The sequence below is a fragment of the Brugia malayi genome (genome assembly GCF_000002995.4).
Source record: "Brugia malayi strain FR3 genome assembly, contig: Bm_v4_ChrX_scaffold_001, whole genome shotgun sequence".
In the NCBI taxonomy this organism is placed as follows: Eukaryota; Metazoa; Nematoda; class Chromadorea; order Rhabditida; family Onchocercidae; genus Brugia; species Brugia malayi.
In genome coordinates this window covers 14,827,380-14,846,838 of record NW_025062479.1, presented here as the reverse complement: position 1 = coordinate 14,846,838, position 19,459 = coordinate 14,827,380, and the positions used below count along the sequence as shown (strand labels likewise).

The following is a 19,459-nucleotide window of genomic DNA, read 5'->3' as shown; positions in this document are numbered from 1 at the left end:
TTCTAGAAATATCAGAATTAGTTGAACGTGTCATCGTATATACTCTTCACAAGGTATACTATTGATATTGATATTTTATGAAATTGTTAATTTAAAATTATCTTCTATCTTTTATTAGGTTTTTATTGAAGTGATCAGGGTTGGATATGTGCCTTCCTGTCGTTGACTCATTTTTATTGTTGCTTAATTTGTTTGATGGAAAATAAAAAAAAAATTATATATTATTTAATATTTCTTTTTTTTTTTTTTTTTTTTAATATCAAACATTTCATAGAGAATTTAATGGGGAAATGAATAGAAGAGAAAATTTAGAACCAATATATCTGAATAAATTCAAATTTTCAACAAAATATAACTATTCTAATAGATAAACATGCAAATTCATCATATTTTTATACTGCACACGTCATTATACAATTAACTAATCCAAGAAATATTGTTGAATTTTTCAGCGAAAAAGAGAAATCGTTAATTTCTTCCTTTTTCTGTCCTATAAATTTATTAGCGGAAATTAAATTTTTCATAAAGATAAAAGAAAAAAAGCAAAAAACGAAGATAAAAATTACTTCAATCTTATGGTTAAACTTTAAATTTAATGCATAATAAAGATTAATAGAATTTGATTATAAAGATTGATAGAAGATTAATAGAACATAATAAAGATTAGTAGAGTCACTGATAACGTTAATATTTTAGCAATTGGTACATTTCAAATAAAATATGCCACGCTGTAAATCAGATACATTTAAGTCAACATTTTTCTCTTCCAGTGCTTTATCAATGTATGGATTCAATACATCTCTTCCTGAAAATTATTTTTATTAAAAAAAATCCCTTTTTTTTGCTAAATTTTTATTACACATTATTTCATCATTTTCTTTTTTATGTTTACTTTTTTTTCTTATAGAAATTTAATCAAATTATTAATTTTTATTTATATAAATACATAAGGATAGAGTTGAAAAAACGAAAAACAATGATTGATACTTATTATAGTACATTTTATCAATTCGACTGATTACAATTATTTATTCTTATTCATTAATTAACTCTGTTCTATTAATTTAGCTAAGCAAAAATAAATGTAATTGGAAAAATTCATTTGCGCATTATTATTGAATTTTTTGTTTGAAAATTTATTGAAACTAATTTTGTGATAAAAAAAGGTATATAACAATTTGATTATTTGCTTGTTATTTTTTTTTTTTTTTTAAATTGTACTTTGTATTAATAAAATTATAAGAAATATATACCTTTGTAAGGTTTTGGTGATTGCCTTATTGCCCAGTGATGATAGCGGCGGTACCATTTCAATTGTGGTACTATCCTGCGTGATCGTATTTTTAATGCTGCCTTCTGCAATACTTTACTTGAAAATCTATTCACGTAACTTAGCAGAAATAAAAGAGAGAGAGGGAGAAGGAGAGGAAAGAGAGAGAACTGAAGATGTATTAAAATTCCTTAATCTTTTCTTACTAATAATTTTAAAATAAAAAGAAGTAGTTTTGCTATTGCAATATTCAAGGCATCCTTATCCACTACAATTGTATTATGATAATCAATCATATAGTAAAATATGTTGGTAACGAATTTCTTTTTGAAAAGTTGCAAAGAAAAGTAATATTTTCGAAAAAGGTAATAATTGAGAATAGTTTGTATCAGAATAATCAGATTTTCTAAGAAAATAAGAAAACTGTAGAAATTCTCATTTTGTCATTTTTTTTTCTATCAATTTTTTGAGTAGAAAATATTAATATGCAGGCAAAAATTTTCTAAGTAATATAAGTGATATTGATAACCTAATGAATTTTGAGGAAGATTAAAAAAAAATTACAATTACGATAGGGAATGGTAGATTTTTTTTTTTATTTTACGATATTAATTGGAACTAATGTTTGAAGGGAATTCTTGTCATTGAACTTGGCTGCATACGAGGGGTTTTTTACGGAAGACAGGTTCACGATCATGGTACTGCCGGACTTCACTCAACCATTCCATATCATCAAGTCGTGGACGCATCATTGTATGTTCCGATATTTCGCTTAAATTTTCGAATGATGAAAAATCGGCAGATGTATTTGAGACGCTGTAACTTGTTGCTGATGATCTGAAATGATTGGAATGGTAGTTTTTTTTTTTTTTTTTTTTTTTTTTTTTATGAATTCCAGAATTATTTAATTATTTTAATCTGTAATAATGAACTTTTTTTTCATACATTCAAATATCTTTTATTCTCAACTTTTGTACAAATGAAATATATTTTTCAACTGCAATTTATGATATCATTTCAATGTATGATTGATTGATAGTGAAATATTTTGATGTCAACAATAATACCTTCCACTGCAATTACTTCTAGAAAGAATGCAATCATCCTGAGTTATGGTATTTTCGCTGTCACCGTCTCGTCCTCTTTCACCAGTTGGAAAGCTCACACTAAAAACTGATCGGGTACCAATTGTCCTGCAACACAGTTCAAATATTTATTTTCAATTCTGCGTAAATAAAATATGTTCGTGAACTATAATTTGTGATATCATTTTAATATATAACTGATATTATGTTGTCATAATATTCTTGATACAACTATTTATTGTGCGAAATTATTTATTACAAGATACTGTTTATTATAAGGAATAATAAGGAACCATTCTTATCAATGTATCCAATCTAATGCTAAATGAATCAAATATATCGAACATTTGCTAATCATATTACTGTATGCGTAAAACATCAAACTTATTTACATTTGTCCTAAAAAATACAGTACCAAATAATTACATATATTAACTATCATATATTATGTAAAAAAAGGATGAAGAAAAGGTGCCTGTTATCAGAAACGATGATTAGTTGCAAAAAAAAAAAGAAAGAACGAACGTTGTCCATGAATTTGTTTCATCTATATCGTTGTTATTCTCCAAATCTATCACTTTTCCTTCATCAGACTAAATAACTTCTATAATTTTGTTTTACTTCTCAATACTACCATATGTATTAATTATCATATCAGTTCTTCTCATATCAATTTTTATGTTTATTTAAGAACTAATTCTTCCTATGATCATATTGATGTGATTCAGTAAATGAGTCTTTTATTTTTTATACTGCGAAAGGAAATTATATTTTTCAGTACATTGTCATTTTTGCATAATAATGATTAAGTCAATAATATTATTTTTAAATGATTTTTATTTAATCAATTTGTCAGTTATATCATTGCATTTTTTTCCTGATAAAACAATTCAAAAATTCTGTGAAAACCTTAGAAAATGATTTGTTTTTCTTATATTTTCTTCTTATTATCTTCTTATACAAACCAAATGGTAATGAATGATTTAAAGCAGATGCTTTGATATGATTTCGTTCTAATACATTGCCCATTTCAATTCAATCTAAAAAGAAGAGAAAAAAAATACCAAAATTCTTCAATTAGAAATTTAAATTAGATCAGAACAAAACTCGTCAATTAAGGAATATATAATTCTAAAAATTTTTTTTATATTTTTTAAAAATATATTGCAATAAAAAGATTACTGCAACAAAATATTGCACTGAATGTTAAGTAATTACCTAAATGATAATAAATGATAATGAAACGACAATGTAAAAAGAACTAACAATTTGATAAAAATCCGTCGTATCTTTTACTTTCATACAAATGTACTTAATAAATAAAAATTCTCACTTAATTTCTTTTATTACAACAAATCCTCATAAAATATGTAAATTTTTTAAAATAAATGTTGACGAAAAAATCAAATGACATTTTTCCATTTTTTGCCAAAGGAATATTTTGAATTTGAATTTTTATTTAAAATGCAACAATAAATCAAAAAAAAAAAAAAAAGAAAAAAAACCTACTTCTAATATTTATCATAAATACATGTAATGTAGTAAGAAAATATTAATGATACATAATTGGAAATGATAAACTAATCAATGTCATTTTAAAAAATGAAGTGAATAAATTATAATACAGGATAGAATGATATAAAATATCAAAATGATTTCAAATATTGTACAAAAGTTCATTATCATAATTTGTGCCAGAAACTGCACTATCATATAAGCAATGGTTTTAGATAATTAAATAATAGCAAAAAAAAATTTTTTAATTAAATTATTACTCATTATCATTCTTGCTAGCTTAATTTTCACAATGAAATATTTATCCGTAAATTATGGTTATGCAATACATATATATTGCATGAACGTCATAAATTCAAAACTGAATAAGTCTTGTCATAGTAAAATTAAAACCAAATTCGAATTAATAATAAATTAATTTATATCAAATGCTTGTGATAAGTACAACATAATTTATTGAATATCTGAAATTAAATATTTGTAAAATTAAGCGTTTAAAATCAGATCAAAAATAAATTCGAAACTAAGTTTCAAGGAATGAAATATAAACTATTAATTAATTGATTAATTCATTCCATGAATTCATTTCTATGAATAAAATTATGGCAAATGATAGTGAAATATTTAGAGTGGAAATATAATTTCCTATTCTAATATCTAAATTATTTTTCTTTCATGCTGTATCATTGACCCACCTCTGTTAAATCTGTATTTATCATCTGTTCCATTATCTGTTTCATTATTTGTTCAATGAAATGTCAACAAAAAAAAAAAAAAATAAAATAAAATAAAAAAATAATCTAAATTATCATAAACCTTTTATCGAAAACTTCAATTATCCCAAATTAAAGCACATCATAATTTTTTCATCAATAAAATGAAGAACTGTAAAATTAGCAACAACGTGAAGATTTTTTCTTTGTTTCTTCTACAAATTCATTTTATTTATTAAAATTTGATGAAGCCTTAAATTTTACTTTGATCTTAGCTTCATGGTGAATTTCAATCTTTGTATCAAATTTCTGTGACAATTTAATTAGCAACTGCTTGCTGCTTACATAAGCAAGTACCACAAAAAAAAAATCGTGGAATGATTGATACTAAAAGCAAGGGTTAGCAGTAAATCAGTAATTATTAATCTTTCTGATATGTTTAATCAAAAGCCAGATGAATCAATTTAAGCAAATTCGAAGATTAGTATGAAAGTATGAATTCCTTCAAAACATAATGAAAATGACTTGATAACATAATTTGTTCTTTAAAAAAATGAAAAATGTGTTTGTGAGCATTAATATAAACAGTTGCAATTAAAAGTAATGTTTCGAACATTAGGAAATAATACTTTTGCTAGCTTATTAATTCCTCTTGTATTATATTATCATTAATTATTATTAATTATTCCTATTATCGCTATTGTTATCGTTATTGTTATCATTTACTTATTTGTTAATTTATTTATCGGTATGATCATCATTATAATTATTGTTATTATTATTATTATTATTACTGACAACAACAATAATCGTTATTATCATTATTATCGCCACCATTGTCACCATTATTAGTAGTTATTTGTTGTTGCTTAATATTAAATTAAATTAAAGAAAAATTAAATGAAAGTTTTGACAACTGTTGAACCTAACTGCGATAGATAGTGGATTGTTTACATTTGACGAAGTTATTATTTACAAATTTATCTATTTTTATTGCAATTGTTTTATCAAAATTTTCATGTATTTTGCATAAAAATATACAATAAAACGAAATAGTCAACTGATTTCAATAAAATTACAAAAATTTCAAATTAATCGGTTTTACGAATTTTACATTATCAAAAATATAAACAAGATTGATTGATAAAGTTAATGTTATGTATGACCAAACAAATGATTTTATTGTTTATTATTTGACAGCAAACAACCACGCGTTCCTCGTTTCAAAATGTTATCATCGAAGCTGATCTTTGTCTTGATTATTATCGTTGTATATCTTCATACTTTTACTTTTTCAGAGGTATTTTTTTTGCACATTATTTATTATAATTTAGTTTTTACACTGCTGTCAAAATACCAAGCTATCTGCGATTATTCCATGAAATTTTCAAATGCAAACTTTTGTCATATCATTAGTTCTTTATAACTGATCATCTGATATGTTTACTTTAATTATTTGATTATTCTATCGAACGCATTGCAAATATTTAAATGAGCTATTTATGTTTCATTATATTACTTTAAAATAATTTCATTAATTTACAGCAGCAATTTAAATTTTCCAAAGCTAGAAGTTAGCAGTAAGATAAAATATATATAATAAAATATGAAAATTGGAACACCAAAGTTTATAAAAAACATTTGTAGTAATCGTCAAACTAAATATTTTAATTGTTCTATTTAATATGAAAAACTTAATCTTGAATAAAAAGGTTTGATTATTAGCAAATAGAATTTAGGTGTTAGGAATATATATTATCTTTCGGTTCATTAAATATTTTTATTTCTCATAAAATTGAAATGAATATTTCTACTTATCCATTTTAATTCTTTCAGTTTTAACTATTATTTTGACTTTAAAAAAAGCTGAAAAATTGAAAAAAAAATTTCAATAATAAAAAAATAACTTTAAATAAAATTTGTATATTGCAGAATGAATTGTCACAAAATTATTCGGAAAATGATATCAGTGAAGATATCAATCAGAATATAACTACGGAACCAGTTGAATTAATCACAAAATTAATTATTATTATTATAAAAGAGTTGGAAATGAATGGAAAAACTGAAAATGGAACAAAATTGGGAATGCCAGAAGGAACTGAAAATGACAGAGAAATTGAAATGAATGAAAATTTTGGAAATGAAACAATAAGAATGTATGAAGATCATGAAATGAATTTAACAAATTTGCTAAAGCCAATTATTCGTGATGTAATTATTGAAATAAAAAAGCAATTAGCTAAGAAAGAACCAGCACTTAGCTTATTTGGTGCTATTCAACGTGTCACCGGTGACTTTTGGATTGCTTTTGTTAATACAGTTAAAACAATTAATAACTTTTTTGATGCGTTATTTGCACCACTTTTAATACCATTGCAACCAAAGCTAACTGAAAATTAAACAACAAAAGAAAAAAAAAAAATTTTATAATATCACTAAACAATATACGTTATCATTTTACAGAATTAATTGAAGTAATAATAATGATAATATCATTATTATCAATTCATATTTTTAAAATGATTAAAAACTGAAGAAAAAAGGCTTTCTTTTTTATTGTAAAACTAGTTATATGGAAAGTTATAATAAAATTGTAGTGCTTTTTTTCTTATCATTACTTATCGCTCTTTCATGTAATCATTAAGAATTCTGGATGACATGGCATATTACCTGCCGTAGTTTATTATCTCACAGATATACGTATGATGCATTGCCTGTCTTTTTGTAATTCTCTTTCTGCTTATGATAATTAAATGAAGTTAATGAATTTTTGAATTTACTAACATTATATTAATCACTTAATTAATTACAAATCGATAGTTCAGGCAATAATTCCTTTGTTTCATTTACTATTAGAAGTATTATTAGTTTGCAAAAAAATAAAAGGTTTATATCGTTAATTATTGTTGTCGCAAGCAAAGTATAATCAAAAAATGTGTGACGAAAACGGAAAATATTCCGCTGGTAAATTAATTGTGCGTTATTTACACGTGTTAATAAGCATTATTGTTAAGTACAAAATATTTAAATATAAAATCATAAATGTTTTGATATAACATTGATCTTTTTTGCCGCCCAAAATATTTAAGAAAATATATCCGAAGGAAATATGACATGAATGAAAACTAATTTATCAAGCGCACTTGTCCTTTCATCATTCATTAGAAATATTTTGGTATATCATTTAATCATATCATAATAGTGCAATGATAATACCAGTGACCTTTCTTGCTCGTTTTCAGCGTTAAATGAACTTATATTTTCTCCAATTTCACTAAGAAATTAGTGAAATTTGATCGCGAAAAAAACAAATTTCATTAATTTTTAGCATAACATAAATTTAGAAATAATTAACAAAAATTTCACTAATTTCTTCTTAGTTTAGAAAAAAATTTTGAAAAAAAAATTTTCTTAATTTCTTCAATTAATTTTATTTAGCTGATTACTGAATAATTTTTAATATATATATATATATATATATATATATATTAAATTTGCATGTGACTAATTTTACTTAACTGTTTATCAAATAATAATGATTCATTAAATAATAATTTTTCCTATCTCAAGATTAACTTTGCCTACTTTTCATACTTTCAAATTGATTAAAATATTTTTATTAACTGTTACAGCAGAATTTTAGCACTGATTGCTATCTTAAATTAATAATTATCATACATTTGAATTAAAGTATTCTCTTTATGATTCTATTTTTTTTAGTTTAATGCTAAACTATTTAACAAAACTATCAAATCAATAATAACATTTGTTTACTGCAAACTATGCATGCAATAATAGTAATTGTAATAATAAATTAAAATTAATCAGCTTAACCTTAAATACATCTACAATACTTTTAATGAGCTTCAATTACCATACCATATCATAAATTTCTCTTCAATAAATTAATTACAACCAGAAAATATTTACATCGAAAATATTTGATCTTTAAATTGTTTTTCACTTTTAATGATAAATTAAGCAGAATAAATTATGGATTAATGAGGAATAATAGCAGTGAATAACAATGTAAAAGGTATATTTTCCTGAAGCATTTCACATTTTCATTTCAAAATATTTCAGTTATTGTAGAATAAAACAAATGATTGGTTCATTTCTTATCACACTTGCTATTATTCCCAATGTTTACTTTTGTAAGGTAAGTGTAATTATTAGTAATTATGAATTTGTTGGAAAATGAAGTGTTATTCTTTTTTGATATTACTTTTTTTGGAAATATTACTTATTTTGCTACATTTGTGAAATGATATCGGAGAATGATTAACATTTATGTGTTAACTGAAATACTCAATATTTAATGCTTAATGAATAATAGAATAATCTTAAGACAATAATGTTATTTATTTCCACTTACTCATTGCATAATTTTATTCACTCAATTATTTTGCATTGAAGTATAGAAGTTTGAGAAGTTTGACTTCAAGTATCAAACTTATGACGAATAACTCATAAATTCAATGAAATATATTTGAACTAAATAAAATCTAATATTTTAGCAATTTTTTTACGGAATAATTTTGCATCAATTAATTTTTACATTTGCATTTTGTAGCCAATTGAATCGACACCAACAATTATTAGTGCTATTTCGTCAAACGATAAAGATATGCAAAAAAATAAAACAACTCCACTATCACCATTATTATCATTATTATCATCATTATCATCGTCTGGATTAGATAAGACTTCGGATGATTTAAAAATTGAAGACGAAGGTCGAGAAAAAGGTATGAAAATGTTTCTGGAAAATAACAAAGCGATCTTGAATACCGGATTATTAATTGATGATATGATTGATGTTATACGCGAAGGTAAGGAACCATTTTTAACATTATTCGCATTACCATTATCTGTAATATTTCATCTACTAGGCCAAACTGAAATTGGCGATGTATTTGGAAGTTTCGGCTTATCAGCACTTTTGAATATTATCAGTATGCGATAAATAAATTAACAGTTCATTGATTATTTCATTTATTTAATCATTTAATTAAGAATATGGTTTATTTCATCAGAAATTACTATATCTTTTTAATATTTTATTTCTTTTTTTTCTATTCTTTCGATTTTTTTGATTTTTAATTTCTGATATATCGATGTGAAACACTCATTTTATCTCTCCTTATCATGCATGCATTGATTTTAATCACCTCATTAAGGAAATACTCTTTGTAATTTTTTTTTGGCTGTATTTTTAATTAAATAAACTTATTCTTGTCAATTTTGTTAATTAAATTAGAGTATGGAATTTCAAGAGAATTAATACAACAAAGAGTTTTTTATGAAAACTGAAAACAACTTGCACATAACTTAATGATTACATCAAGCCTATCTACCGTACCAAATTTACAAATATTAACAGCAAATGGCAAATGAAAATTTCTATAAGTTTACTGAATGAAAGGTTGTCACTTAATAAATGTGTGACAGTGCCCCATCTGCTTCGAAATCATTATTCCATTTTCAGTTTAGATTAATTAAGCGAATTATTCTCTAAAATGGAAAAGTTGACAGAATAAATAAAAGTATTTTTATGAAAACTGAAGAAAAATGTGAATAATTTCGTCTTATTTGTTTGAAAAATTTTAATCCAATATTTGAAATGAATTTAGTAAATCTTTTTAAATTTTTAAAAAATTTTTTTTCTTCAAAAGATAAAAATTTTCACAATGGAAATTATTAAAAATTATATAAAGTGATTTTTTGTTGTTATGGAAAATTAAATTAAGCATAACAAATATGCAAAATTTTTATATTATATTATTGATTTGTGACATAAATATTGGCGATTATTCTCACTATCAGTAACCGATCAGAGGTGGTTTCTTCATATCTGACGGTGAGATGCACTGAATCATTACCACACTCCATTTAAAAAATTCCAACTGTTTTATGAATATTGTGATGCAAAGTATTGATTGATAGTCTGTTAATATTAATTAATAAAAAGGCTAGTATTCTGTCCAAATTTCAAAGCAACAGAAGTAATGTTGCGTAATTGATTAGCTGTATGATAATTTAACATCATAATTTAATTGAACATTTTAATTAATTGAATCTGACAATCTAATATCGTAATTTTAATAGGTCGAATAAAACAAAAAACATTTGTGTGCTTTCTTCTATTAGATTAATTTGATAAAATTTTGATTCCAGAGATTAATTTCATATGATTACAATTATCACAAAAGCAACAATAATAACTCTTCAAAAATGAATGGTAATATTTTCTATCAAAATGGAAAATCTTAGTTTGTTAGAGGAAACAAATTATTTGAATTAACAAATTATTTCAATAAATTTTCAAAATTTTTTTTCAAAAAGTATTTAAAGCGCAGTTCACGTAATCAACTTCCCGCATATCGTGCTTTGAGAGATTTCTAAACCATTTGAAAATAGTAGGAAATTGATATGCAACAATTTCTCTATACCATGCTGCTCACTGATTGTGATATTAAAAAGTGCATAATTGAATAAAAACTTTGAATAAAATTTAAAATTTGCTGAAAAAATAACAGATAAGAATTTTAAACACAAAAACTGCTTAATTATTAACATAGGCAAAAAATAAAAATAAAAGGAAATTGGCAAACATACAAATATTTTAAAATTAAAAATAATTTAAAAAGTTTCACTTAATGAATAGATGGGTCCAGAAATGTGAACCTATTAAATGAAGTAAGCGATGATACCTCAAACAGCGAATCAGGTTGTTAAATACTGATAGCATTACTATTGTAAAAAGAAATTAACAATCTTGCAAATGTTTTGAAATAAAAAATGTCAGCTTTTTTTGAAAAGATTCGGAATTTTTATTAAATTCTTATTAGCTTGATTTTCTTTTTATGATGAAAATAGAGTTATCAAAGAGTTTTCTTTTAGCGACTACTGAATTATTTAATTTGCCATATTTATTAATTTAGATAATATTTCATCAAATATAATTATTATTTGTAAAATTAAAATTTTTAATTGAAAAACATTTAGGAAGTAACTGCATTTCATGACCTTTTTTTCTGTTCCAAATATTCATTTGAATTCGAATTTTTTCGATTTTTTGAAAGAAGTGAAGTCATTATTGCATTTTATTCGAGAACACATTCAGGTTCAATTCATTCTGGTAGACTGTTAAATGAAAGCTTCGATTTTGATGATTTGGATGCATTTAACTTACTGGGTCTTAATTTTGAAAATTTTGCTGAAGCTGATGAATCAGGGTATTACAGCGGTGATCAGTTGCAGAATGCTGTTGATAGGTTGTATTAGAAAAAACCTACTCACAAAATTGATGGATAAATTTTCATAAAGTTACCTTGCAAAATTATAAAGTTATAAAGCCTCATGAGTTCGGATAATTACACTACTCTTATGAACCGAATAGTTTGCATGAATCCAGATGCAACAATTTTGCATCAATCCGGATAGTGCAAAATTTTGCGTGAATTCGGATGTTCATTATATTCTTACAAATTTAATTGTTATTCTGTAGATCTCTAAAATTGAATTATTTATTGTTGTTGAAATTTTCAGAGCATTTCTTTTTGGATTCAACGGGGCATTTAATCGTATAGAGCACGGAATTGATGAAATGGGAAATGAGAATCGGATTCATAATGTTAACAATGATGATTTATTGATAATTATCATTTTGATATACCCATCAATAATGAATTGGTTCGTTCATTTTAAAACTAATCCAAATGAAAAGCCAAAAAAAAAAAGAATAGCAGAATTAATTATATATTTTACTTGTTTCTTCTTCATCTTCTGTCTTCCAATATTTTTTTTTTGTCAAAATAAAATATACAACCATTAATCAACCTCAAGTCTAACTAATTAAATTTTCCTGAAAATTTAAGCATTTCAAAAAGCTAACATTTAATACTGTTGCATGAATAATGTAATGTTAATTCAAATAAATGAATAATTTAAATTACACGAAAAATAAATTGGGCAAAATACTTCAATCATTTAATCAAGTATTATGTAAAAGCAAAAAAAGATTTTCAAAACAATTTTAATAATAATACTATACATAATTATATGATAGTTTGCATAAAAATGGTGGAAGTTTAATTAAATTGATATTACAAAGTTTACAACAATTTCAACATAAGTTTTATGAAGAAATAAACAATGAATTTGATCAAATGTCTGATTATCTTCAGCATTTGAAAGCAAGCGGTTCACGATCATGGAGTCCACGTTCCATGCGTGAACGTCATGGAAGAGATTTCATTGAATATCGACGACATAGCTATCCGAATATTGTAAGTTTATTATTTTCTTTTGAATTCATTTATTTTTCTTTTTTTGCTAGTAAAAAATTTTAAATAAATTTTTGTATTATGGATTTTGCTATTGCAAAATAATTCGAAATCCTAAAATTTGCAAGATTGATTTTTCAATTAATTTAAATTCTTATATAAGAAAAAAAGAAGTTAGAAATAAAATTTTTCAATAATTATTGAAAAATCAGAACTTACTAAACTTAAAGAAATTTTTTAGGAAAAAAAAAATCCTAACCAACCAATTAATGATTTTTTAAAGCTTATCGCAACTATCCCCTGAATATACAAGAATTTATTTTTATTTTTCTGAGTTCAATTATTTCGATTTAAACATCCATTTGATAATATTTAAACAAACTTAAATACATTGAAAATTATTTAACCGATTCAACCAATTAGTTTTAAAATATTATTATTTGATCATCATTTACTTATTTAGCATCAGAAAATATAAATGTAATTGCATTCATTTGATTGTACAAAATTTTAGGCTCGAGATTTTGTTTATCAACAAATAGATGATGAATCAAGTGATGATAAAGTGAATAGCTCAAGCAATCTTGTAATAATTTTATTGAAATTAAACTTTTTTTTTTTATAATATGCAAATAAAAATGCTGCTATTTTCAAAATTTCTCCATATCTTCATCCATAAATATTAGATTTCTATAAATGGATAAATATGCCAAATAATCAGAAATGATTTCGTTTTTTTTTTTTTTTTTTTTTTTTTATAAAAATAAATTTTAGCTCAGAATGGGAGTGACAACACGCGATGAATCGCCACCAGCAAATGTGGCATCAGATCCTCGAGAATCATCTATGCAACAACAACAGCTACAAGGTAGCAACTATCCGTTGGCTTCTGGGTAGTGCTGGAAATAACAGGCAGTACGAAAGCAATCGTAGTGTTTTTTCGGAACAAACATATTCAGTTCGATCACGTCGTGGCATTAAACGTTATCGTATGCCAAGATCACTTAGCAGAACATCACCTGTTTCAGCAAAACGACAACGTTCATTATCATTAATTTCAAGACGAAATAATATTGAATATAGTTCAGAAAGTAATGAGGAACCAATGAGACAATCTTCACAAATCAGTTATATCACTGAAAGAAATTATCCGATCAGATCAGTAACAAAATTATTCATTATCAGTTATCATTAAACTTTAAATGATTTCATCATTGAGTAGGAAAGATTAAAAACTTTCTATGCATGCATGAATAAAAAAAAAAACAAAAATAATTCAAAGAATGGAAAGTGAATAGCTATTCATGAATATAAGATTTTTGTTAAATAATTCTATAAGATTTTGTTCAACAAAATTTTTAAAACCATTTTTTGATAACTGTCATTCAATTTTTAAACGAAAAAATTTAAGCGTTTTTTACAAACAAAAATACTTATTCTTTTAGAGAAGAAATATGAGAACTAGTGGAAGACGCTTGTTACCACCACGAAGTCTACGTCGACGTCGAAGATCGTCACAACGATATCTACGATCTCGATTATACGGGAGATTACGTCACGTGAACAGCGGTCGAATTAAAGGAAGATCTTTCAAAACCTTTACATAAAAACGATATATTGGGGAGGAAAAAATTTTTTTGCTAAAATTGATTTTTATGAAATGAATTACATAACTATGAGCAATACGATTACTTATTTACTTTGTAACCAATATTTAGTTATCAATAAATATTTAATCTATTTGCAAGCTTTTTATTTTTGAACATGTCTTTTTCCGATATCGACTTTTTGAGGTAACATGGAAATTTAAAATTTAATTTTAAACCACAACATTTCATTATACATGCATCCACTTTTGATTTAAAATTGAAATTCGATATTTGAAATTGTGAAATTTGATTCATAAATTTGCAATTATATCTCCAAAATTGTATTATTAAAAAAAAAGAACTGAGAAGTTGTTTTCCCTTTTTTTTGGAAAGAAAATTTTGGCATTCATAAATTGGATTCATGCAAAATTTACGCTTTATATTCAAAACTACACACGTATTTGGCGTGACTAATTCTAATTCATTTGCATATGCATAATTTTGAATTATAAAAAATGAAAATGATATAAATTCTTATCACTGTGATATGCTTGATAAATTTTCACAGATTTATGCTTGTGGAACGGTGGTGATATTTTTTTGTCATCCTAGAAATTAATCAATAAAATAATTGAGGCAAATAATTATCAGGAAGTGATAAAAATTATATTTAATAGTTTTGAAAGGTTAATAGCAGTTCATTTATGATAGATTGTTATTTTGAAATTAAATTTTGAAATTAATCAATTGTGAAAGATAACTAATTAAATTGCCTAATAATGTTTCAAAAATTTCTTTTCACATTTCATGTAAAGATATTTTAATAAATATTCTAGTAGAAATAAGACTGGGAAAATGGTTTCTTCACAACTGGACGATCACTTGATTCATCGGCGATATTATTATTATGGTTTGAATTATTATTTAATAATCAACAAGTAATTAAAAAAAAATTTCTTTTGAACTAAGAAAAAAATATTAAAATTAGATTATTTTTTAATTTATATAAAATTAGTGGGATAGTTTTATGTAGTAAATGAATAAATTGATAATTTTTCAGATCCAAAAAGGGATTTCGCTAATCTTCGTGATGGAAGAGTTATACCTGATGAAGAAAGAGAATTGATTCACATTCAATATATGCCTGTGAATGATGATAATGATAGTGATGACGACGATAATAATAATTCTGGTTTATCAGTTCAATTTTCTAATATGATAAAAATGGCATTCATCTTTTTTTTTTTTATAAAAACCAAAAAAAAATTTTTTCAGCGTTAAACATATTGGAAATCATTTTCTAATAAATTTTTATCACAGAATTTCCCACAGAAAACAGAAAAAAAAGTAGAAAGTGAGAAGTATTCTTTACATTTATATCAGAAGTCATTATTATCAGAGAATTCGATGATAGTAATAAAATGTAAAAAGTGAATATAATGCAAAAATAATTGGTTTGATCCCGGGATAACTTCAAAATTAAAAAATCATCAAAAAAGTTTTTCTTTTTTTTTAAAAAAAAGAAAATTTTACATATATATTATATGTTTTTTTAAATAAATTTATTGATACTGTGATATTAGAGGTCATTAAAGTCAGATTCATGATTATGCCAACCATTTACCAACTTTTTTATAATTCACAATTAGTAGGAGTAATTTTTTTTTTTGAATGATCTATAATGTAAGATTTAAAATTTCTCGGCATGTTTAAATTATCAGCGAAATTGTCTCATAGAAAATGTTATTTTTTTGAGGTAAAATTGCAACATTCCTGAAATAGTTTAGAAATTTTTAATTCATATTAAAATGTCATTTTCATCATTTATCCTTCAATTTAGATCACCAATCTTAATTAACATTTGCATCTAAATGTTTTTATTCAATTTAATTGATAAGTATTTGAATAGTTATAAACAATTTGAAATCACTATCAACTGAAAATCTTCTAATCGCTTTTTAAGCATTAAACTAATTAACTTCCTTAGTTATTACTATGGTATCTTTCAATATTCTTATCATATGAAATATGCAAAAACTAAAATAATTAATTCATTTGAGATAAAATTTAAGCATTTTTAATGATAATTTGTTTTGCCTTATTTTTTTTTTTTTTTTTTTAAGGTAATGAAAGCAATGAGAGAGAAAGTGAAGCGGAAACATACATAAGTGATGAACAACTTCCATCACTATCAGATGATGATAGTATTATTCACTGGGACGATGATATGGATCCTAATGAATTGCTACCACGGTTGGTTCATGGTGATAACAGTGATAACGATGATGATGAATTTGTTAACAGAAGTGGAAATTTGACCAATTCACGAACTGCTCAAACAAAGCTAATTATTTTTTCTTTTGGTTTTTTTTTTTGTAGGATTGAAGATTTTACCATTTCTGAATATTAAACTACAACATTTTTTCCCCAGATTTGTCATTTATTCCAACTGTTATTCATTTTGTCTTTGTTTTTTTTTATATTAGGTTTATTTGTAAACAATTAAAATTAATAAGATTTTTTTGACCTAACCTTTATGAATATTAGCAATTTTAGTAGATGAGTATATTCTAAGTGTTGCATAACTGTAACAATTAAAATATTTCATTTGTTTTATTCAGTTAATTGCAAAATTTTTTTATTTATTTGATTTTTCTAACTGGTATAGTAATTAAGTATTACAGACAAAATATTGATATAGATTTCGGAACTACTAATAATACCGCAACTACTTCAGAAGTAAATTGTTGATCTTTTAGAATAAAATTCCTTGACGAAATTTATGCATTGCAATTAGCAAAGATTTAAGATTTGATTTCAAATATTTCGATAATCATTAGAAATAATTAAATTTCTCTTTCGATCATATATACATTATTTGCACGTTGCATTAAGTGAATAAAAAATCAATTTAATAATTAGATCATTTTTGAATTTATGATGATTAACTTTTAGATAGTTCTAGCACAAAATTTTTAAGTGAAAAAACTTTCAATTTTTAAACTTTTATTAAAGTTTCTTCTTTCATTTAAATACTATTTCACATTATTTCAAAAAAAAAAAAAACTTAAATGCAATTAATTCAAAGTACAAATTTTGATTAAGACAATTTTACTTTTGCATACAATTATTGAAATTTTCCGGATGATAATAATGATCGATGGTGATGCAACTTATCACTACTACACAACAACAACGATCACGTTTGCATCAATTTCAGTGATACCATTTATTGGAAACATATCACTCACTGATCGCATCATTATGCCACCATATAATATAAGAGGGAATTCAATGAATTCATTACGTAATGTACGATCTCAACAATCTCGAGGATATTTCTATCCGCCATTTCCTGACGGAAAATGGTCATTTGGTTACTTGTCATGAAAATTTAAAAGAAAAATAAAATTTGGAATGGTAAAAATTTTTTATTAATTTTTTAAATTTTAAAATCATTTCTCATTATTATTTATTTTTCTTTATTTTTGTTGCTATTCTTATTTAATATTTTTCTTTTCATTTTTTTTTTTTTTTTTTTTTTTGAAAAGTTATTAAAATTTTGTTAATAAAAATAGATATAAAAAAAGAAAAGGAATTATTATAATTTAATCATTTCCTGTCTTCATTTTTTTCAGATTAGCATATTTTATTAACAAATTAATTTTCACTGAAATATAGTGGCAAATATATATGCATATGCATGCAAAGGAATTCAACAGGCATACATATTATAATAAACAATCATTTCATCTATCAAATTTAAAAAAATTTTAAACTTAGAACAAAACAATTTACCAAACTAATAAACATTGATTGCATCTATTAAATTAAATTCTGCGACAAATTAGGCAAAATTGTTGTACAATAAAATTTTAGATGAAATTTCAAATGCTTTTCATATGATGCTAATAAATGATGCTGACAAGAAATGATGATAAAAGTTTGATAATTTTTGGCTATTTTTTCTTTTAAGTCTTTTTTGAATGGCAAATTTTGATGTTCAAATTTAAATACGAAATTATATTTTTATTTGTTAGACTTAGCGGTTGTAATATATTCCATGAATTTGTATATTAATAATATTAAGATGATGATTAGCTATTATGACTTTAAATTGAAAAATTTTAAATTGTTTCATCAATCTAACTGATTTTTATGAAACATATCACGAGAAGACTAATTATCAGAGAATTAGGAAAATTTAAATTTATTGATCCAGAAACATTTGTTACTTTATTAGTGTCGAATCATCCACTGTTTCTAGTGCTTCCGAAGATAAATTAATTATGAGTTGGTCATTTGAATCAATCTGATTTGATCTTTTGCAGAATTGATTATTCACCAGTGATCTGATTTTTTTTTTATCAAATATTTATTAACTCTTGTAAACATACAAATGAATTTGCATAAACCTTCTATAATTTAAATCCAAAATTGATAATGAATGATTCTTCGTGTGATACGGATAACAGAATAATTTTAGGAAAAATTTTAAAAAAACAATAGGATAAAAGAAAAGAAACATTTAACAGATTTCAACACTTTTAAATTTTATTTCAAATTTCGCTCCACAAAAAATTTGCTTAACGAATTTTCTTTTTTTAAGTAAGATAATGCGAAAAAGGAATTTAAAAAAATGCAAATGATCGAATATATATTATTCACTAATTAATTATAAACATAAATCAATTCAAGAAATAATTTCAAAAAGTTTTAACTGAAAGTTGCAAAAAATTATTTTTGCATCATTAATTTGAATCATTTCAATAAAAGTAAGTGATTCATAATGGGAAAAATAAATTAATGCATTGACCATCAATGGAAAATTTCAGAAACTGTTTTTATTTTGCAAAATTTTAAAATTTATTTAAATTTTCAATTTGTCTCTTTTAGCTATTATTATCAGATAATACCTAATTGGCAATGAAATGATAAGTGATCTTATCCACTCATTTTCCTTTTGTCTTTTATTTTTAAATAAAATGTAAGATTA

General features: G+C 24.0%; 5 protein-coding genes across 5 annotated transcripts; 4 read left to right on the top strand and 1 right to left on the bottom strand.

Moving 5' to 3' along the window:
• Positions 1-692: 692 nt before the first annotated feature.
• Positions 693-3,384, bottom strand: Bm10353 (Uncharacterized protein; the record flags this gene model as incomplete). The annotated part of the gene is made up of 6 exons (XM_043074905.1): positions 693-805; positions 1,254-1,356; positions 1,933-2,107; positions 2,338-2,463; positions 2,881-2,948; positions 3,265-3,384. The coding sequence occupies 6 exons, from the start codon at positions 3,382-3,384 to the stop codon at positions 693-695; spliced, it is 705 nt and encodes a 234-aa protein (XP_042930839.1).
• A 3,251-nt stretch (positions 3,385-6,635) lies between these two features.
• Bm7914 (Uncharacterized protein) lies at positions 6,636-6,986 on the top strand (the record flags this gene model as incomplete). Its single annotated transcript, XM_043074904.1, has 1 exon — positions 6,636-6,986. One exon carries the CDS (start codon positions 6,636-6,638, stop codon positions 6,984-6,986), a length of 351 nt encoding a protein of 116 aa, XP_042930838.1.
• A 1,702-nt stretch (positions 6,987-8,688) lies between these two features.
• Positions 8,689-9,552, top strand: Bm7913 (Uncharacterized protein; the record flags this gene model as incomplete). Its single annotated transcript, XM_043074903.1, has 2 exons — positions 8,689-8,745; positions 9,160-9,552. The coding sequence occupies 2 exons, from the start codon at positions 8,689-8,691 to the stop codon at positions 9,550-9,552; spliced, it is 450 nt and encodes a 149-aa protein (XP_042930837.1).
• Positions 9,553-11,292: 1,740 nt separating this feature from the next.
• On the top strand, positions 11,293-14,481 carry Bm7912 (Uncharacterized protein; the record flags this gene model as incomplete). Its single annotated transcript, XM_043074902.1, has 8 exons — positions 11,293-11,316; positions 11,595-11,863; positions 12,138-12,222; positions 12,776-12,877; positions 13,389-13,460; positions 13,649-13,742; positions 13,834-14,036; positions 14,320-14,481. The coding sequence occupies 8 exons, from the start codon at positions 11,293-11,295 to the stop codon at positions 14,479-14,481; spliced, it is 1,011 nt and encodes a 336-aa protein (XP_042930836.1).
• Positions 14,482-15,318: 837 nt separating this feature from the next.
• Positions 15,319-16,873, top strand: Bm1086 (Uncharacterized protein; the record flags this gene model as incomplete). Its single annotated transcript, XM_001892421.2, has 3 exons — positions 15,319-15,373; positions 15,524-15,655; positions 16,587-16,873. 3 exons carry the CDS (start codon positions 15,319-15,321, stop codon positions 16,871-16,873), a joined length of 474 nt encoding a protein of 157 aa, XP_001892456.2.
• Between the last annotated feature and the right edge of the window lie 2,586 nt (positions 16,874-19,459).